Genomic DNA, 22,947 nt, shown 5'->3' with positions numbered 1-22,947 from the left:
AAAACAGCTTCAACAACAATTTCTATAATTTATAGAAAATATATACCTACCTAACTCAAAAAGTTAGCAATCAATTATTTGTAAATATATTAATATTGCTAAAATTATTATATTATACCTAAATAGCCCAGTAAATAACCGGGAAATACGACGATACCCGATACCGTGGAATTTTTAGGGGCAACATCGAATTGCATGAAAATTTGGATTTAGGTTTTACTTACCCTCCACTTCAAAGTTGAATTTGTGCCGTTGGTTGCTTTTACTTGGGGGGTGACAGTAACCCCTTCTCGGGGGTGAAAAAACATACGGTTCAAGATAATACCTTCTTCTTCTTCAGGTGCCATCTCCGCTACCTAGGTTGGCAATCATTATGGCCATTTTAATTTTTGAGGCAGTAGCTAAGATAAGACCGGAAATGGATAAATTGACTGATTATAAGCAACTTTCATTATACAGTCGAACCCGCTTATTAAAATAGCCTTCGTGCCATGCAAAAGTATTTCTATATTCTAATAACCGATCATTGGTGGCTAATATATTAGTAACGTTCCGGGACCTCAAATTTTTATTCCTTTAAGCGGGATATTCCTATAAATGGTATTCTAATAAGCGGGTTCAACTGTATAGAGTTTTTTATGTAAGTCAAAACTTTTCGAGTTATTTGCGATTGAAATTGTTTATTTTTCGACAAAAACTACGTTTTCAGACGGTTTTTCGCAAATAACTCAAAAAGTAAATATTTTATCGAAAAAACTATTTTTAACAAAAGTGTAGCTTAGAAAACAACGAAAATAGTTGTGTAGTGAAGTGTATAGATCCATCAAAAGCAAATTTGTAGCTCATAAAAAATACGTTTTTATTCGTCCAATTCCAAATGGAATATTTCATCTTGAAATAACCAAAAAATTAAGCACTTTTCGGGAAAAACCCATGTAAATTTTAAAAAGGTGTTTAAAAAAGCTTTATTTTAACTGTTTACAAAAGTTTCTAGTGTTAAGAATAAGCGAGTTACGCTCAAAATAAAGTTGGTCCCCTTTTTTTTTGTAAAAAAAATCATGAAAATTTCCCCGTTTAGCTGGTGTTTTTTTTATAATCTACACTTTTGTTAAGAATATTTTTTTCGATAAAATATTTACTTTTTGAGTTATTTGCGAAAAACTGTCTGAAAACGTAGATTTTTTGTCGAAAAATAAACATTTTCAATCGCAAAGAACTCGAACAGCGTTGACTTACATAAAAAACTCTATAGAACGAAAGTTGCTTAGAATTAGTCAATTTATCCATTTCCGAGCTTATTTTAAACACGCATTTTTCACCCCCGAGAAGGGATGACTGTCACCCCCCAAGTAAAAGCAACCAACGGCACAAATTCAACTTTGAAGTGGAGGCTAAGTAGAACCTAAATCCAAATTTTCATGCAATTTGGAGTTCCCCTGAAAATTACACTCCAAATCGGTCATTTACTGGGCTAAAATTAGGATTGTTGAAGTTAAGTAACATTTATTTCATTCGATGGGGAAAAGTACAGGTGACAAAAAAGACTAAAAAAAGCCGAATTGCAAAGACATTATAAGTAAAAGAACAAGCAAAATAATATGAACTGTAATAGTAATAGGCTACGGTACTCAAAAATAAAAATATTATGAATATAAAAATTTAAATTAAATTAAATTAAAAAAAAAGTTTTTTTACAAAACGCTGCGGCCCCCTTTTGCTTGCGGCCCTATGCCGCGGCCTAGTCGGCCTAGTGGTAAATCCGGCACTGCAAAGGAGATGATTATAGCTGCCGGTCAAACTATTTTGGAGGCAATTGAAATCTTAATGAACAATTGGGGATGCTATTCCAACTTCTTAGCAAAATGCGCAGGTACTTTTACTACAGAAGAAAGGAGACAAACACAAACTCGAAAATTACAGACCAATAAGCCTGCTACCACATTCGTACAAACTGCTTGTCAACATAATTACAAACTTCTTCTTCTTCATGTACCATGTCCTTTCAGAACGTTGGTTACCATCATAGCTATCTTAATTTTATTCACTGCCACCCTAAATAGCATGCTTGTATCAACACCATACCAATCTCGCAAGTTCTTCAACCATGAGGTTCTTCTTCGTCCTGGACTGCGTTTGCCTGCTATTTTTCCTTGCATGATATTTTGTAGCAACCTATATTTGGGACCTCTCATTACATGTCCGAAATACTCCAGCTTTCCCTGCTTGATGCTTTTTATGATCTCAGTAGTCTTGCTGAGACGTTCTAGTATTGTGGAGTTTCGAATCTTCTCCACCCAGGAAACCTTTAAAATTCCTCTATAGCACCACATTTCGAAAGCCTCAAGGCGATTTAGATCGATTTTATTCACAGTCCAGGACTCGACACCATAAAGTAAGACCGAGAACACGTAGCAGCGAAGTAGGCGGATCCTCAATGCCAATTTTAGGTCTCTGTTACATAACACCTTGGACATCCTTCTAAAAGCCACTCTAGCCTGCTCTATCCTAGATCTAATTTCGCCGTGACTTTCTGCGTTACAATTTAATTGCTGTCCAAGGTAAACAATTTTATCAACTTGCTTAAGTTTGGTATTATTTACATAATATATAGACTGTTTTATATGCAATGAACCTCTTCATTTGGCATTTGTGGATTACAATAAGGCATTCGATTCCATAGAACTCTGGGCCGTATTAGAAGGAATGAATAACGAAAGAATTGATTCCAGACATAGAATCCTAAAATACATATACGACAATGCAACTATGCAAATAAATGTATCAGAAAGTCTAACAACAAGAAAAATAAGAACAGAGGGAGGAGTTAGACAGGGAGTTAGACAAGGAGTTAGACAGTTATACATTATCTCTCCCAAATTATTTACTCTTGCATTAGAAGATGTGTTCAAGTTAAATTGAGAATAACGAGGAATTAAAATTGATGGCAGATTTTTAACTCATTTAAGATTTGCCGATGACATAGTACTCATAAGCAGCAATACATAAGATCTAATCTAATGCTAAAGGAGCTTAAACAAGAATCTGAGAAAGTATGTTTAAAAATGAATTTAAATAAATCAAAAGAGATAACAAATCAATATACCACAATCAACTAAGATGGAAGTGAGATCGAAAGAGTGGAAGAGTATATACACACACCCAAACTTATATGGAATCATCTGATATTTCTTACTAGTTCGTGCGAATTTAAAAAAAAACGAACACACTAAGTCAAACAATATTTATTTTAAAGCACTTTAATAACAAACACATAACAATTAAATAAAACAATAAGGTATTTAACAAACAAATTCAAAATATTTGTTTTAAAGTCAAGAGCATACGAAATTTCAATGTAAGACGAATAATGTTTAAATTGTTTTTTTTTTATTTTGTGGTAGTCAGTGTTATCACCTCTAGTCCTTATGCAAGCTTCAGTATGTGTGGGCACGCTCCTAATCAAATTATCAACATTTTGTTGTGGTAGGTTGCTCCATCCTTTAAGAGCAGCTTGTACTAGCCGTGCGGTGTTTTGTGGATTATTCCGGCGAGCTCTAATTTTTCTTTTAAGCATATCCCACAAATACTCTATAGGATTAAGCTCGGGTGAGCAAGCAGGTTACTTCAAACGAGGGATAGGTACCTTCTGCTTCAATGATGTCTGTAGTCACTCTAATGATATGTAGAGGTCCATTATCATGCAATAAAATTTTCTCCTGTTACACCTCTCCAGAGCCTGACTACAGGTTATCAACATACCTATGAGCAGGTAAAGTTGATTGGATAAAAATTAAAAGAGTTTTTTTACGGATCACAATTCCTCTCCAGAACATTACACTTCCCCTTGTATATTTGTGAACAGATCTGACAGTTTTCGTTCTTGCTTGTCTTCCTCGACCTCTAAGTACACGATTTCGTGGGTCATCTGATTTTACACAAATCCTGACTTTTTTTGAAAATAGCACATTTTATCACTTTCCAATGTTCCAGTTTTGGTGGTGAAGACACCAATTTAGGCGATCAATCTTGTGCTGCCTGGATAACTCGGGAACCCATAACTGTCTACTGCTGTATACTTCTTGGTACAAACTCTTCTTCTTATCGTTTCAACTGAAACAGTTACACCTGTAGCTTCCAAAAGCTGACTTTGGAGCTGAAGGTGAGAAATAGTTGGGTGTCTTTCAGCTGATTGGACAATTAAACGATCGTGGAGAGCCGTTATTACTTTTGGCGACTTTCCCTTGCTTTATTTTTGATCTTTCCTAGTTCCTGTTACCTGGCCTAGGTTTTGGACAGAACGCCCTGTATTACGCCTAGCTCTGCCGCTATGTCCCTCTGAGAACATTACTTTCTCCACAAGACCAATAATCTTTCCTCGTTGTAAGGTCTATAACCCCACATGAGGCATATTTTCGTTTTTGGACGCAAAAGTTAGTTTATTTATTTTCGTTCAATTTGCAGCTCAAGCAAATAACCTATACCGTTCCAAGCTGTACTATCTGATTGTCTTATATATTTGTTTATTTTCAATAAAAACCTTTAATCTTCGCAACAATAACAAGTTTTTTCAAACGAACTTAATATTACTTTGAAATACATGGTAATTCCATATAAGTTTGGGTGTGTGTATACCTAGGTAACACGATCAAGCTAGGCAAACAGAATCAAACGGCAGATAACTAGAAGAATCCGAATCACTTGGTGAGCAGTAGGAAGACTCAGTGATGTGTTGAAAAATAAAATAATGCCAATAAATCTAAAGAAAAGGTTATTCAACAGTTGTATTCTACCAGTTATGACCTATAGAATGGAGACCATGGCACTTATAGAGGTATCAGCCAATACATTGAGAACGACACAGAGAGCGATCGAACGAGCTATGTTAGTAATATCCCTGAGGGAACATACACGAAATGAGGCAGTGCGAAGAAGGACGAAGGTGGAAGATGTAATTGGAAGAATTGCGCACATGAAATGGAACTAGTGCAGTCATTGAAGCTTTTTACCTCAGAAATTTTTTACTATGAACCGATTTACATGAAAGTTTGGAATTAGGTTTATCCTACCCTTAACTTCAAAAGTGATATTGACCCGAACTCCGTTTTCACCCTGGGGGTGGTTGCCACCCCTTTTCGACGGTGGACAATTTTTTTTTCAAGATAACCTCAGATATCAATAGAAGACCTAATTTTAAGCAAAAAATGTTGTATACAGTTTTTTCAAAAACCCAATACTTTTCAAGTTATTGGCAATTGAAAATTCGGAATTTTCTCATGATTTTCAACAGTTTTTTTTGCAAATATCTCCAAAAATATATATATTATAACAATAATATTATACTTTACAAAATTGTAGCTGGTAAAAAAATGAACAAACTGGTTTTTTTAAGAGTGTTCTAGGTGCAATATTAAGCGAGATATTGAAGATCAAAGCCGTTTTTTTATTTTGTGTGAAATTTAATCGATGTATTCAATGCCATCTAGCGGAAAAGCGAATAAACTTTATGCATGCTGATGACAAAGGATTTTATAGTGCTTAAAATAAGCTTTAAAATGAGTACTGTTAAAAGTCTTGTACGTAAAATAAGTGAGCTGTAATGGAAAAAAAAGGAACATCAAATGTTTTTTTTTAAATCAATGGATTTCATAAGTTCCATTTCCACCAAAATTAAAATGAATAGTATTCCGTCTAGAATCAACTTCAATATAAAGAGTTTGATGGATTCTAGCAGTTTCGCTGCTTTGGAACACATATTTTTTAAAAAAATCACGATTTTAAGAAAAAAAAACTTCGAATTTAAAAAAAAACACCTTCTTTTCATAATATCTCAAAAAAAATGAAAAATTCGTAGAAAAATGTGATATTAAAAAAAATAGGTTTATTTTTGACAAAAATTTTGGTTTGTTTGCTTTTGATACGAAAATTGACAAAGATATAATTGATTAAAGAGCGCGCGGTAGCGCAACCACAGTCTCTCTCAAGCCCTTTGACCCTTAGCCGTTTCAAAATAAAAGATTTTTCACTACATATTATGCTGAAAAAAGTTGTAGCTCTTTTAATTACCTTCAACATGTTTTTTTATAAGTTGTGATAGCTTCAAAATTTAAGTAGTTATTGCCCAAACACTAATCGTATTTTTTTCTACTTAGTAAACTAAACATTTTTAAATGTGTAATCATACATATTCAATGTTTTAATTTAGGGGTAGTTTTAAGGGTTAAAGAACTTGAGCATATGACTTTCCAGCATAGCTTTTTCGAGAACGTGGAACGATATTTTTAGTTCATCAAAAGAAATTTTTTATACAATTTTTAATCAAGGGATTGATTTTAAGGGTTGAAAGGGGTTAACAATTAAATAATTAAGATAGAGAACGTAAAATATTATTTACTATATATTTAAGTCTTCTTGTCAAACCAAATTAATTTTTTGTAAATTTTTTCTATTTAGGGGTTGTTTTTAAGGGTTGAAAGGGTGTTAACAATATGATAATTAAGATAGAGAACGTAAAATATCATTTACTCTATATTTAAATCTTTTTATGTCATACTGAATTATTTTTTTGTAAATTTTTTCGATTTAGGGGTTGTTTGCAAGGGTTGTACGGTTTTCAAGGGGATGAAAATGAGTTTAACATGAGGTTATTGTGTTAGAAAATACTTCACAATGTCACTCTTTATTATTAAACACGTTTTCTGGCGATAAAATGGCTCAATGTCAATTTTTTCATTAAGGGGTTGTTTTCACCCCTTAAAAATAAAAAACGGAGTTCGGGTCAATATCACTTTTGAAGCTAAGGGTAAGATAAGCCTAATTCCAAAATCTCATGTAAATCGGTTCATAGTAAAAAATTTCAGAGGTAAAAATCTATTTTACGCTTCAGTGACTGCACTAAACTGGGTAGGACACGTGGCACGACAAAACATCGAAAGGTCGACGAGAAACGTTGTACCGGGTGTCCCAATAAGAATGGCTCTCGGCCATATCTCAGGAACCGTTTATAGTAGAGCTTTGAAATAAAAAATTTTATAACAAAAGTTGCCTCAGGAAAAGCCTGGAAATTATTTTCATAATTGTGGGTCCACCGCTAGAGGGCGTAATTGAATATCAAAAATAAAAAAATCTAAATTTTACAAAATTTTCCTAATGAAGGGGCACTGGAAATCCGATTATCGTATTCTTCATCAAATTCTGCGCATATTTGATTTAACAAGTTTAACTCTACCTTTGCAAATAAGAGGTGGGGGTGAGTGGGAACCTTGTTATGAAAAAATGGCTGTAAGTCCGGTTCTGCTAAATCAAATTTTGAAAACTGGGTCTTGTTGAAGACAGATCTTTTTCCTTCAATGTAAGCGTGATAATTTTGAACCATCCTAATAAGTAATAAGCCAGCTGGGAGGTGTTATTTAATTTTTTTCAGAAATCTAGTTTTCTTTGGAAAATATTAAATACAAGTATGCATTTTTAATCATACTTTATAAAATTAGATTAAATTAGCAATAGAATAGCGAAAACCGCATGTCGATACCTTTTTTCTATCTCAAGATATCTCGAGAAACGTGTAAATTTTATACATAACTGTTACTATCACCATTAAACTACGTTAATGAAAAGTAGTGTGCTGTGGAAAAAAACAAAATAACATTTTCCAGATGTCAACGTATAAAAATATAATTAATTAAAACAACAATATAAAGAGAAACAATACTATTAAAATTAAATATAACACAGAACAAAAAGAACTACTTAGTGACGACCTAAATATTCAAATTGTTGCCCATCATACACTACTCTAGAATACATTATCCAGAGAATACTAAACGCCATTCAAAGCATATCGAGAGCAGAAATTGAGACTGCTGTTCAATCTACTCTTGAAAGAGTAAATGTTTGCAACGAAAATGATGGGCAAAAATTTGAACGTTTATGTCATCACTAAATAGTTGTTTTTATTTCTTGGTAATAGGGCTTTTCAACGCTTCTCATTTGTTTCGAGCCTCTGTCATATGCCGTATAATCCGTGTATAATATTAATATACGAGATATGAACGAGGCTCGAAACAAATGAGAAGCGTTGAAAAGACCTAATATACGTTGACAGCTGGAAAATGTTTCTTTGTTGTTTCCATAGCACACTACTTTTAATGAATTATTTCATTTACCGGTGACAGTAACAGTTATGTTTTTAAATTTACACATTTTGTAAGATATCTCGAGATAGAAAAAAGGTATTAACATGCGGTTTTCGCTATTCTGTTGCTAATTTTGTCTAATTTTGTAATATGGTATTAAAAATGCATGTTTGTATTTAATATTTTCCAAAGAAAACTAGATTTCTGAAAAAAATTAAATAATGCCTTCTAGCTGGCATATTACTCAGTAAGTTGGTTCGAAATCATAACTTTTACATTGACGAAAAAGATCTGTCTTCAACAAGACCAAGTTTGCAAAATTTGATTAAGCAGAACCGGACTCACAGCCAGTTTTTCATAACAAGGTTCCCACTCACCCCCACCTCTTATTTCCAAAGGTAGACCTAAACTTGTCAAATCAAATATGCGTAGAATTTTATGAAGAATACGACGATCGGATTTCCAGTGCCCCTTCATTAGGAAAATTTTGTAAAATTTAGATTTTTTAATTTTTGATATTCAATTACGCCCTCTAGCGGTGGTCCCACAATTATGAAAATAATTTCCAGGCTTTTCCTGAGGCAACTTTTATTATAAAGTTTTTTATTTCAAAGCTCTACTATAAACGGTTCCTGAGATATGGCCGAGAGCCATTCTTATTGGGACACCCGGTACATTGGAGACCACGCGAGCACGGTCGTAGTAGAGGAAGACCACAAAAACGATGGCTAGACGACAGCAAAGTAAAAATGGGAAGAAACTGTCACGAAATAGTACAAAACAGAGAAGAATTAAGTACTCATAAGGAGGCATTTGTACAGGAGTGGATGCAAACAGGCTGAAGAAGAAGAAGAAGATATACATAAAATTTAGAATGAATATTGTATTTTTCTCATAAACGACTGTTTTGCTTTGTAAAAAACAGCCAGAACTGTCGTTAAATATACTTGTAAGTTTTCTGTAATTCAAAAACAACGACTGGTCTATAAATGTGTTCCTATAAAGAATAAAACAACCTACATAAAAATTAATACTTTCATCACTACCAGCTAGGTGGTTACTTATTCACTGTAAAATTTTACCTGATTATGCGTTGTACCTACGTAATGACATTACAATAGACAGCGATTGAACGTTATCTAATAACATGCAATTCGAAAAATAAATTGCATATAGTAACTGTTGAGTTTTATAATAAGACGAGTTCTAGGATATGGCCCAGGGACACGTGGTAGTTACTATAGCAAGAGGAAATGTAATCATATATAATGCTACTATTTGAGAGCAGAACAATCAATTCTAAGATTCATCATGATTACCAAGCAGTATCGTGCATTGTATAATTATTATTGTATGTTAGTACATATGTAGTTATAATTGGTGTCTCTACTGTTTTACAAAATTATAAATACCCATGTGTAACTTTTATTTTGTTTTGATATAGGTACCAGTATACAGTGAGGAGCGCGCTAATAACCGGCAAAATAACGCAAAAGATGGAAAACATAATAGGTACGTTGATACTAGTAGAGGTGTAAAATTGTCGAAAAGAACCTATAAATTTACATTAAATTACATAGTTTCTCACCTTTAGACGTATCGGAGGAGTATGATATGATAACTATCACAGGTGACAGGAAAATTTTATAAAAATTTTCTGTCACAGACGTCTAAAGGTGGGTAGGTAACTATGTATTGTAAATTTATAGGTTCCCATCGATAATTTTACACCTCTACTAGTTTCATCTCTTTTTATTTCACAACGGATAGTGTTTTCCATCTTTTGCGTTATTTTGCCGGTTATTTGCACGCTCATCACTGTATACAGTACAGCACTATATACTATATACAGTGATGAGCTCGCTAACCACAAAAATGAGCATGACAAGCTACCTCTCTGCAAAGACAACCAGTGAAGCTAAGAGTTGAATCTTAAGTCACGTTTCAGAGAAGTCATTGTGAACATCTTTTGTAGCTTCGCACGTATTTAACATTTTATTAGTGGTACTTTCTGGTGGATATGAGCTATTACCTCCGATTTCGGCGAACTTCCATGGATTTTCATGAAAATTGGTGAGTGGTTAGAGAATACCTCACGCTAAGGCCAGACAGGCGATAATTTACGGCGCCGTAAAAGCAGTAAGCGCTGTAAAATGAAGCGGCAGTAGCTGCAGTAAAAAGTATGGCCAGACGAGGATGTAAATTACGGCGTGTCGCGAGATATAAATACAGTGTTTTGGTCGTTGTTGAGGCTAGATGAGCTACAAATTTGGACCCAGGTCCATTGGTTTGCGATACGATGCCGAAGATGGGGCCGTTCGATGTTGCTGCGCGATATTTTACAGCTCAGTCTGGCCATCTACTACTCTCACCGTTGGACCCATTTTCGCGCTTTATTTTACGGCTCTTACGGTGCCGTAAATTATCGCTTGTGTGGCCTTAGCCTTAAGAAACAAAAGTGACATGGTGCCAACTTGTGCTTTTACGTTGGGGAAAACTCATTACAACTTTTTTAAAGTGTTTAAAAAATGTTTATTTTTGTTTTTTTTTTTTAGTTTCTAGCATCAAAAGTAAGTAAGACACGCTCAAAATAAAGTTGATTCCTTTTTTTTTTGGTAAAAAAAATCGTGAAAATCACCCCCTAATTAGCATACCAAATGAAATTAATTGTTACCACTTCACACGTTGCTTTACTCGTGTACATATGTATTGTTTATGATCTGTAAGTTTCATCTGTTTAAAGTGCTTATTTTAGAAGAGGCTGTAATTGAAAGGGCTTAAACTAGTTACTAATCACGAGTGCAAATTCAGGAGCAAATATATCTTAACCAATATTTGCTTAAAGAAAAACAAAAAATCCAAAATATTCACAAAAGCAAAACCTACAGTTTACTCTTTTGTAATTTTGGTATCAGTAATAAATTTTAAGGTATTTTGACAAAAAATGCATTTTTTCAAAATTAAAAAATTTTAAAAATTTACTTTGAACCGAAGAAACTTACAGATCATATAAATAATAGATACGTAAAGTAACTTGTGAAACGGTAACGATTAATTTGCTTTAAGATGCTTATTAGGGGGTGATTTTGCCCTAATTAGGACCATCTTTATTTTGAGCGTATCTTCCTTAGTTTTGATGCTGATTTGTAATTTTTTTATTTATAATGAATTTTCCCCAAAAAGTACATGATTTTTTGGTTATTTCACGTTGAAACATTCGCTTTGAAATTAGCTACAACTTTGCTTCTACTGGGTCTAGACGGTCTAGAGAGTTCATACATACACCATTTTTTTTTTTATTTATTTATAACAATGTTTCCCAACCATTTTGTGCCATGCCTCATCTTAGCAATTTCAAAAATGTTTATGCCCCCCTGTAACATACATAATTTTGAATATTAAAAAATTAAATTGTTTACTTAGAAGATTAAATGAAAGGTTTTAGGAAAAAATCACTAGGAAATTGTTAACGAAACAGTTAAGTAAATTTCCAAAACATATAATGAAAAACTCAAATTCAGATTCCAAACAAATACACTGGGGTGCAAAATTAACCGGACACCTTAAAAATGGGTCATTTTTGATGTCTTGAATTTCCTAAACCTGTTGTCAGATTTAAGTGATTTTCAACGAAAACTTTTCGTTTATAAAGTCTGTGTGTTATTGTGTTGCCGCTCCTGCAATACTTAGAGCAGGTGTATCGATGGATTCTTATGTAGTTTTGCCTTCTGAATCCAAATCTGAAAACGGCATTTCGATATATCTAACCGTCTTCGAGATAATCGACCTCAAAGTCTAAAATGTGACGTCACAATCCGGTTATTTCCTACGCGACGCACTAAAAGTCAGCTCAAATGGTTGATTAGGAAGTAGGCTACTTTTTTTTAAATCTCGATTTGCCAAGCATAGGTTATTTACATTTGAGTTTGACACTTCGTGAATGTCAAACTAAATTTTAAATTAAGTATTAATAAAATATGAATGACATTTGATAGTGAATTTAATTATTATATAAAATAAATAAGATGTTCAAAAATACAATTTGAGTATAAATATTTTAAAAGCAATCATTTATTAACAGTTTTAAAAAGGTTTATACCAGTATAAATACGGCCTCCCCTTTAAGATAAATGGACTGTTCCATTTGCTATAAAATTAAAATATGTATACCTAGTCGTTCCCTAAACTCGACACAACTGGCTAGTGATTGTAGAAGGTATTTTTTTTGTTTTTTTTTTGAGAATTTTGCCGAAATTGGCAAAATTACTATAATTATTAACTATTTAGAAATTATTTTTTTGTCGAATTGGCAAAATTATTGACTAAAATCACTAACCAGTATTGTGTCTGTGTACATCCTTCTAATGGAAAAAAATATTTGAAGATTTTTCTCAAATTATGGATACCAAGAACATTTTTATTTATAACTCTTTTATTTTTAATTTGACAAATAAAAGTTATTCTTCATAAAAAGCTCTTCATGTTCTAAGATTTATGATGCAACCATCATATACAGGGTGTCCAGAAACTCTACCGACAAACGAAGACAGGAGATTCCTCAGATAATTTTAAGACAATTTAACTAAATTCACCTAGTCCGAAAATGCTTCCTAAGGGAGCTAGACCTCTTTGAAGATGGCGTCTTGTAATTAGTTTTTCTTAAATACCTCCAGAACGCTTCTAGTTAGAAAAACGAAAATTGGTACACATATTTATCTTCCAGAGATAAATCGATTTCATCCATTGTGAATTTCTAGTACCAGTCATAGGCGTCCTTTTTGGGTGGGGCAACGGTTATTTTACCGCATAACTATTTTGTCTTTATCTTTTAGGCATTTTTGATACTGGATTAATAAATTGTGAGGTATTGTAGTACTAAAAGGTACTCTCACTTTAAGTCGGTAGGACACACCGTTTTCTAGAAAAATCGATTTGAAAATTTTTCGTTCCCTGAATTTGAAAAAAAATTGAAAATAATTTTCAAAAAAAACGGTTTATTTTACCAACTTAAAGCAAGAGTAACTTTTTATACTAGAATATATCATAATTTAATAATATAGTGTCAAAAAGTCTTAAAAATTAAAGACAAAAAGCTATGCGATAAAATAACTGTTGACCTACCCAAAACAGACGCAAATGGCCGGTACTAGAAATTCGCAATTAATGAAATCGATTCATTTCTGGAATATGAATAAACGTGCCAGTTTTCGGTTTTCTAAATAGTTTTTTTTTGAATTTTTTTTTTGATATTCAAAAAACGAAAATTTTTCTAATCGATTTTTCTAGAAAACAGTGTATTATAGCGACTTAAAGTAAGAGTACCTTTTAGTACTATAATACCTTATATTTTAATAATCCAGACTCAAAAATGCTTAAAAATTAAAAACAAAAAAGTTATGTGATAATATAACTGTTGCCCCACCCAAAACGAACGCCTATGACCGGTACTAGAAATTTGCAATGGATGAAATCGATTTATCTTTGGAAAATAAATATGGGTACCAATTTTCGTTTTTCTAAGTAGAAGCGTTCTGGAGATATTTAAGAAAAACTAATTACCAGACGCCATCTTCAAAAAGCTCTAGCTCCTTAGGAAGCATTTTCGGACTAGGTGAATTGGGTTAAATTGTCTTAAAATTATCTGAGGAATCTCCTGTCTTGGTTTGTCGGTAGAGTTTCTGGACACCCTGTATAGGGGTCCCAAAAGTAGGGGAACGGTCGAATATTTCGCGAACTAAACATCGGATGGAAAAACTGAAAAATACGTGTTCAATCATTTTTAAAAATCTATTCAATGATACCAAACACCAACTCCCACTACACCCCCTGGAGGTGGGGTGGGGGTAACTTTAAAATCTTAAATGGAAACCCCTAGTTTTTCTTGCAGATTTGGATTCGTTACGTAAAAGTAAGTAACTTTTATCCAAGACATTTTTTCGAACTGTGGATAGATGGCGCTATAATTGGGAAAAACGATTTATCCTGATACCATAGGTAAATTATAGAAACGGTCTAATATCTCGAGATATACACTTCCAAATAAGAAACCAAAAAACAGGTTTTTAATATTTTTCGAAAACCTATCGATAAACACTAAACATGACCCTCCAACCCACACCCTGGAGGTGGGGTGGGGGGTAACTTTAAAATCTTAAATAGCAACCCGCACTTTTTATTGCAGATTCGAATTCGTCATGAAAAACTAAGCAACATTTATTCGAAACATTTTTTAAAAATGCTGATATATGGCGCTAATAAATCGTATTTTTCCAATTAAAGCGCCATCTATCAACAATTCTAAAAATTGTTTCGAATAAATGTTGCTTAGTTTTTCATGACAAATCCGAATCTGTAATAAAGTGGGGGTTGCTATTTAATATTTTAAAGTTACCCCCCACCCCACCTCCAGGGGGTGGGTTGGAGGATCATGTTTAGTGTTATTCGATAGGTTTTCGAAAAATATTAAAAAAATTTGTTTGGCTTCTCATTTGGAAGTGTATTTCTGGAGATATTAGACCGTTTCTACAATTTACCCATGGTATCAGGATAAATCGTTTTTCCCAATTATAGCGCCATCTATCCACAGTTCGAAAAAATGTCTTGAATAAAAGTTGCTTACTTTTACGTAACGAATCCAAATCTGCAAAAAAATCTAGGGGTTTCCATTTGAGATTTTAAAGTTACCCCCCACCCCACCTCCAGGGGTGTAGTGGAGGTTGGTGTTTGGTGTCGTTGGATAGATTTTTGAAAATGATTGAACACGTATTTTTCAGTTTTTCGATCCGATGTTTAGTTCGCGAAATATTCGACCGTTCCACTACTTTTGGGACACCTTGTGTAAAATTTTATTAATTTTATACGAGGTATATAAAAAATATGAATTTCGATCAAGAGTAAACTACCTTTATAGTTCATAACATTTAAATTAGAATGATATAATTGCACATTAAAACATAATTATTAATTCTAAACTACTTTTCATAATAGAAATTTTCCATATTATGAATTAAAATACGTAAATATACAAAGTTTTCGTTATGACAATGCTCGCATTTTCAGCTTGTTTAATATGTTATAGCCTCATTCTTTAACAATATCGCTGTAATAATATTTTTGCTAAACAGGTAAATTTTCATTGTATACCGGGTGTACCAATGAAACTGTGTTTTTTCTCAAACTTCGCATCACCCTGTGGAATATTCTAGCATTTCTAAATTACTCAAATTAAAGCCCAACTATAGCCTCATGTTTTCTCAACATTCTGTTTTTTGCTTCATTCGCTTATGTTGGACCATAAAAAAGATAGGCACTTTAACAATTAGCCATGTTTTTCATCAATACAGCGTGTTTTTAAATAAGTATGGCAAACTTCAAGGGGTAATTCTACATGAAAACATAAGGAGAGTTTGCTTTATAAGCCTATATCCGCAAATTATTCGTTTCTGAGATAGAGGGTGTTAACGTTTTTCTTACAAACTCAAGATTTATTTATTGCTTTAAAACCGGTTGAGATGCAAATTAAATTTGGTGGGTTTTAAGACCTAGTTATTATACATTTTTTGACATACAAGTAAGAATTTAATATTCACCATTGGCGCGCATACGGGTAATATGAGCCGTCATATTAAATTCTTAGTCGTATATCAAAAAATATGCAATAACTACTTCTTAAAACCCACCAAATTGCAATTGCATATCTCAACCAGTTCTAAAGCAATAAATAAATCGCCAGTTTGTAAGAAACATTTTCCTCACCCCCTATCTCGGGAACGAAGCATTTGCGGACATACCGTTTATAAAGCAAACTGTCATTATTTTTTCATGTAGAATCACCCCTTAAAGTTTGCCATACTTATTTAAGAACACCCTGTATTGATGAAAAACGTGGCTAGTCGTTAAAGTACCTAACTTTTTTATGGTCTAACGTAAGCGAATGAATCAAAAAACAAAATGCTGAGAAAACATGAGGCTATAGTTGAATTTTAATTTCAGTATTTTATAACTGCTAGAATATTCCAAAGGGTGATCCGAACTTTGAGAAAAAAACACAGTTTGATTGGTACACCCGGTATACAATAAAAATTTAACTATTTAGCAACAATACTATTACAGCAATATTGCTAAAGAATAAGGCTATAATATATTAAAAAAATCGCTTAAATCGGACAACAGGTTTAGGAGATTCGAGACATCAAAAAAGACCCATTTTTAAGGTGTCTGGATAATTTTGCACCCCAGTGTATTAACATAGATTTTTCTATATTAATCTGTTCTTTTAATTTAGTGAGATCCTTGCTCTTGATTCTTGATGCACAGAGGTTTTATATTAGGTTCCAATTTGGTTATCTTCGGTCTCAAGAGCCAACATTGTGGTATATTCAGCTGATTTCTTTTTTACCAGTAAATCATTTACATCACTAAATCTACATTCAGCTAAATATGAAGATGAAAAGGATAGCTATTAAAAGGATTGTTACTGAGTGACGTAGGTTTTAAATTTTTGTCATCTTTTTCAAGAACCGTTTGAAGAAATGCTGATATTGACGTTTGTATTAAATTCTCTCCTTATATGTTTTTTTTCTTGTTTTAGCGATGAATAAAGATATTTGATAACTCATTGCAACTTTAGCATTGCATTTAAATGACCCATATCGTAAGGGTTAAGTCATGTCGAGCCCATATTCGAATTGCTCCACTTAACAATGAAATTGCCCCAGCTATAGTTTTGCTAAGAACGTTTTTTTTTGATAAAATACTTACTTTTTGAGTTATTGGCAAAAATACGCATAAAAACGTGTTTTTTGGTGAAAAATAAACATATTTACTTGCAATTAACTCGGAAAGTATTAACTTAGTGAAAAAATGCTATAGAACAAAAGTTGCTTAAAATTAGTCAGTTCATCCATTTCGGGACTTGCCTTGGACATATATTTTTTCACCCCCGAGATGGGGTGAAACTCACCCCCAGGGCAAAAGCACACATCGGCACAATATCACTCTTTTTCTTTGACACGTTAGCTATGTGTATGCCAAATTCACATAGTGTCAAAATCGTGTCAATTCAAGCGGTTCTTTAAAATATAGAGCAAAAACCGTAATTCAATGGACTATTGGGGGAATGAGAACTTTTGATAGATCAAAGCTACCACTTTTACATAAGAAAAGTGCCGGGGTTCTTTGTGTAGATTTGTATGTAATTTCCTTTCAATTATTTTGTATGTTTTTTAAGCCCCTTTATTTGAAGATGTTTCAGATTATTTTTATTAGTCGCGCCATCACTTGCTTTATTCAAATCATTCATGTAGTTCCTTGTTGTTTCCTTTTTTTTAACTAAGATATACTACTGCATTTAAATGAGCAAATAGACTGGTTTTTCCAAGGTAGTCTATATGAACGTAACTGTAAATAGTAGCAGAATATTTTAAGGTTATACAAATATGAGGTGTTTAGTATTTAGTAATATTTTCAGGTGTGATGCAATATTCATCATCTGGCTTATCCGTATAGTATGTATTAAATTAGTTATTATTTGCTGTTGAAGTTTCTAAATATGCTGTTGCTTTGTTTAAGAGTAAGTTGATTTGTTAGTAAATTGTCATGTTTGTCATACGTAGATTTAGACATTGGAGAATTAGTAACAGGCTAAACTATAGTAGTTACAGGTTAATAAAAGTCGATGTACGATCTATAACAGATTTATCAACTCGATCCATTTCGATCATACTTTTATTTTGGGTTCTAGCATCGAATACATTTAAATGACTACAAAATACAACGTATTAAAAAATATCGTAATATGCGATGTGACGCTTTTACAATCTGACTACACATAGATTATACAAAGAACAAGCATGCTCTGAATAACAAATTTTTAGTAATAGCGAAGCATTCTATTATTTATTGTATTATTAGGTCACAATGCCATTTTCGTAGTGATTGTCGATCTCAGAGGACATATAAATCATTAAAAACAGTGCCCTATTGAACAAAACAGAACACTGTGTACATTTTTCGTATTTTTTGGACACAGATACTGCTTCTCTATGTATGCGTTATGTTTTTTATTCCATAATTCCCTTAAACAAACCTGTCAGTGAACTTATTTCTGTCTCTTCTAACGTTCTTCATGCTTTTCAAGCCGTGTCATCTAGCCCAATATTGCTTTACCTTTTTTGAAGTACATCCCTACGTGAGTAACTTCATCGTTTATTATTTTGGTCACCATACTGTCTACGTTAGCTATACTGTTTTTTGTCAAAATTCCTCGTTTAACAGACTGCCTTTTTTCCCTTTTTGACATATTTTTCATGCATCAGTATTTTATTATTTTCGTCTCTGATACATCTAATTTGATTAACATTTTTTTAATTTTTTTCTCTTTAGTTCTTGCATTTATCTTCTACCTATCTCTTTGGTATCAATCTACTTTCCCTTCCTTTTTGGCAACTTTGTAATTTTTAAGATTTGTGTCAGATCTACTTTCTTGAGATCCTATATTCGCTCCGTACTTGACTGACGCGAGACGCGACACCTAGCGTCGTAACCTCACATTTTTGGCGACCAAAATTTGACGTTAAACATAATGATGCATATGACATATTTTTCATGTAATAGTTATTTACCATTTTTGATAAAATTTGTTGTACAAACAATGACAATGACATTACAAAGAGTCGCCAAATTTGTCATATTTCGCCGCTACAAACGCTGGCATAGTTTCGTGTATCCTCACCATGGTCACACACGGAGAGAATACAGTTTTATTATTCTTTTTCTTGGTCTTTAGAACATGAAAGAACTGTAGTTAAACGGATATATTATTGTTACAGAGTCCTGACGACGACAACAAGCCTCGCTCATTGCTGATAACGCAGGACAGCAATAAGCAGCACCAACAGCGTTTCGTTCAAACCACAACCAACGTCGGGACGGCAGCTACCACCAAGGGCGTCGCAATGTCTTTCGGCTTCAAGCGTCGACAAACTGCACCATCTATCGCAGCAAATGCTACCGCTGCACGAAGGCTGGCAAATAACCAAGGTTCCATTGATGGAACCACTACCACCGAGAGTATTGATAGGAATGGTAACGATTCTAGGGATACGGACGCTTTAACGTCAAATGCGGCACCCACTGGGAGATCCACTCCAAGGTTGCTGCCGCCTAAGAAGGAGGCTAACGCCACAAAGGTGTCCAGATTTGGTTTTAGGTGAGTTTCTTAGTATGTACCTCCTGTCCCTATGTTTATAACTAAAATATGTTTTCTAAGTAACTTAATTTCATTTTTAAGTCGTATGTTTTGCCTTTGTAATTTTTGTTATTCGCTGGGGTATTAAAAAGGTAATCTCTCGTTTTCCCGTTTCTCGTTTTCTTGGTAGAGAGACAAAGAAAAATTACCCGAAGATTGGATAAAAACGAGAATATTCCCAGCACATAAAAAGGGAAGCAAAATACAATGCCAGAATTACGGTGGCATAAAAATACCAAAAAAATATGTACACTGAAAAAAATACACATAAAAGAATATCAAAAAGAGAGATAGAAAAATATCAAGTTAAAAATATTATAACGTGATTACTGTTAAAGTAATACTCTCGGTTCGTTTATACGATTTTTATACAAGTTACAGACGAATTTATATTTACTCTGGGCTAATTAGCAAAATTCATGGAAAAGTTATTTACCAGCAATTTTATTGCTGGAATCGAATTATAAGATCCTATATATTAATAATATAGGTATGCAAAGTCCGCAGATAGTGTGCTACTTTTTTTATAAACAAAATGGCGCCGACAAATCGTATTTTTTTCAATTATTGCTCTATAACTCCGAAGATTTTAACTTTACAACCAAAACACCTTAATAAAAATTCACCGCAATTAAATTCTGCATAGAGATATGTTTTTCACGATTTGCTCCGACAAAAATTTCCTCGGAAAATGCGAGTTTTCCTAACAAAAACTTTAATTTTCAAATAAAGTTTTAGGTAAGTAATTATTAATCAATAATTAAATAACTTAGTGACATCAAAGCTTTCTTGGTACAGATTGTAATTCCAGAAGCCGGTGAAAATTAAACGAATATTTTAGCAACAATTCAATTGTTAATTAACAAATTACGATCGCAATAATAACCAAAATAATCATGATACATTGATCAAACTTATAAAGATTATAAAGATGAGATGCTTATTTAATATTTTATCGACAAAATATAAATTTTTCTTTTTTTTTGCATAATCTTTAAATTTTGAAAAAAAAATAGTCATAATACGCTGGTCTAATAAGTAAAGTACAAAGAAAGGTTATTTACCAGCAATTTTATTGCTGGAATCGAATTATAAGATCCTATATATTATTAATATAGGTATGCAAAGTCCGCATATAGTGTGCTACTTTTTTTATAAACAAAATGGCACCGACAAATCGTATTTTTTTCAATTATTGCTGTATAACTCCGAAGATTTTAACTTTACACCAAAAACACTCAAATAAAAATTCACCCCAATTTAATTCTGCATAGAGGCATGTTTTTCCCGATTTGCTCCGACGAAAATTTTCCTCGGAAAATGTGGGTTTTCCCAACAAAATCTCGAATTTTCAAATAAATTTTTTGGGCCAGTAATTATTTATCAATAATTATATAGCTTGGTGAAATAAAAGCTTTCTTGTTATAGATTATAAATTCAGAAGCCGGTGAAAATCAAACGAATATTTTAGCAACAATTCAATTGTTAATTAACAATTTACAGTCGCAATAACAACCAAAATAATCATGAGCCATGGATCAAACTTAGAAAGATTATAAAGGCCTATTTAATATTTTGTCGACAAAATATTAATTTTTAATTTTTTTGCATAATCTTTAAATGTTTAAAAAAATTGTTATAAACAAATTAACATTTCTCAGAAATTGTTTATTATACTCTAATTTAAAAAAAATACTTAAAATGCGTATTTCATAGGTCTTGAAAATGAATGCTTTAAAAAATTTTTCCAACCATTTGCAAAAAAGTTATGAAAATGCTATGAAAAAAAGTTATGAAAAAAATGCCAGACGAATGGAGAAGCAGTATACTGGTACCTGTTTACAAAAACAAGGGAGATATACAACAATGTACAAACTACAGGGCTATAAAACTGCTTAGCCACACCATGAAAATATGGGAAAGAGTAATTGACAGACGGATACGTGAAGAGACCGAAATATCCGACAATCAATTTGGCTTTATGCAGGGTAGATCAACAACAGATGCAATTTTCATTATAAGGCAGTTGATGGAAAAATACAGGAGTAAAGAAACAAACGCTCATATGGTATTCATTGATCTTGAGAAAGCATATGATAGAGTTCCTCGAGAGATTCTGTGGTGGGCACTCAATAAGAAAGGAGTCCCTGGTGAATATGTAAAGATGGTGAGGGATATGTATGAGGGAGTAACGACTAGTGTTAGGACAGGTGTGGGAGAGACTGATAAATTTCATGTGAAAGTAGGATTGCACCAAGGCTCTGTGCTTAGTCCGTATTTATTCTCATTAGTTTTGGACCAGATAACAGCGAAACTACAGGGTAACATTCCATGGTGCTTAATGTATGCTGATGATGTCGTGTTAGTAGGAAATAGTGAAAGAGACTTAGAACAAAAACTGGAACAGTGGAGACAAGCTCTGGAGGAAAAAGGTTTAAAACTTAGTAGGACAAAAACAGAGTATTTGGAATGTTCATTTAAAGATGGAGCTACTACAAGTAAAATGGTATCTTTGGATGGTGAAATGATTGTGAAAAGCAATAGTTTTAAGTACCTAGGATCGGTATTACAGAGTAATGGAGAAATAGATGGAGATGCATGCAGTAGAATTAGGGCTGGATGGATGAAGTGGAAAGAAGCGAGTGGTGTGTTGTGTGACAGAAAAATTCCAATGAAGCTGAAGGGAAAATTCTATAAAACAGCCATAAGACCGGCTATGATGTACGGAACTGAATGTTGGGCAGTGAAAAAGAAAGAGGAACAACGAATGCATGTGGCGGAAATGAGAATGCTTAGATGGATGAGTGGAGTGACAAAGAAGGATAAAATTAGAAATGAGTATATTAGGGGAAGTCTAGGTGTGGCACCAATTGATGCCAAAATGAGAGAGCATAGGTTAAGATGGTTCGGTCATGTTCAACGTCGAGACGTTAATCACCCAATACGAAGAATAGCTGAAGTGCAGATTCCTGGAAGGAGTAGGAGAGGAAGACCAAAGAAGACCTGGGGGGAGGCGATAAGGCAGGACATGTTGGTAAAGGGTATTAACATTGATATGACCCAAGACAGAATTGTGTGGAGAAATGCAATTAGGGAAGCCGACCCCGCATAGGGATAAGGCAAAGAGAATGATGATGATTGCAAAAAAGTTATGAAACAGCAAAATAAATATACGAAATCTCCGTTGTTTATAATTTGTTTTAATTGTTTCAAAGCTTAAAAGTGAGTCTATGGTACAACCTAATTACTCACAAAGAATGTCAAAAATTAGTGCAATGGTTATATTTTAATCAAAGATTAAAAATACTTTTTTTTGCAATTTTTAGCGCTAACGTAGGCCTGATACAGAGTCGGAGCTAAAATGTTCACTCGAAGCGACTGACACGCAGCATGCATTAATTATTAAAAGTGTACATCACGCGGCCGGTCGTCGCTCCGAGTGAAAATTTTAGCTACAGTACTGTGTTACTCTACTTTCACGCGTGTAAATTACAAAAAAATATATTTATAATCTTTAATTAAAATACAACCATTAAACTGATAATCGATATTTTTTTGTAAATAATT

The 22,947-nt window shown here is 33.2% G+C and overlaps 1 protein-coding gene across 10 annotated transcripts in view; it reads left to right on the top strand.

Moving 5' to 3' along the window:
• The window catches only part of LOC126890038 (uncharacterized), a 619,722-nt gene that overhangs the window by 271,089 nt on the left and 325,686 nt on the right, over positions 1-22,947 (top strand). For 7 of the 10 annotated variants that reach the window (XM_050658857.1, XM_050658859.1, XM_050658856.1 and 4 more), the window contains one exon: positions 18,962-19,341. In XM_050658857.1, the coding sequence (XP_050514814.1) occupies positions 18,962-19,341 (380 nt within the window). Of the gene's footprint in view, positions 1-10,185; positions 10,206-17,557; positions 17,704-18,961; positions 19,342-22,947 lie in introns of those variants that run through there. The other 3 variants (XM_050658864.1, XM_050658863.1, XM_050658860.1) reach the window with 3 other exon arrangements.

The sequence above is a fragment of the Diabrotica virgifera genome, chromosome 8 (assembly GCF_917563875.1).
Source record: "Diabrotica virgifera virgifera chromosome 8, PGI_DIABVI_V3a".
Classification (NCBI taxonomy): domain Eukaryota; kingdom Metazoa; phylum Arthropoda; class Insecta; order Coleoptera; family Chrysomelidae; genus Diabrotica; species Diabrotica virgifera.
Note: the sequence above shows the minus strand (reverse complement) of the source record. Positions and strands in the feature narration are given on the sequence as shown.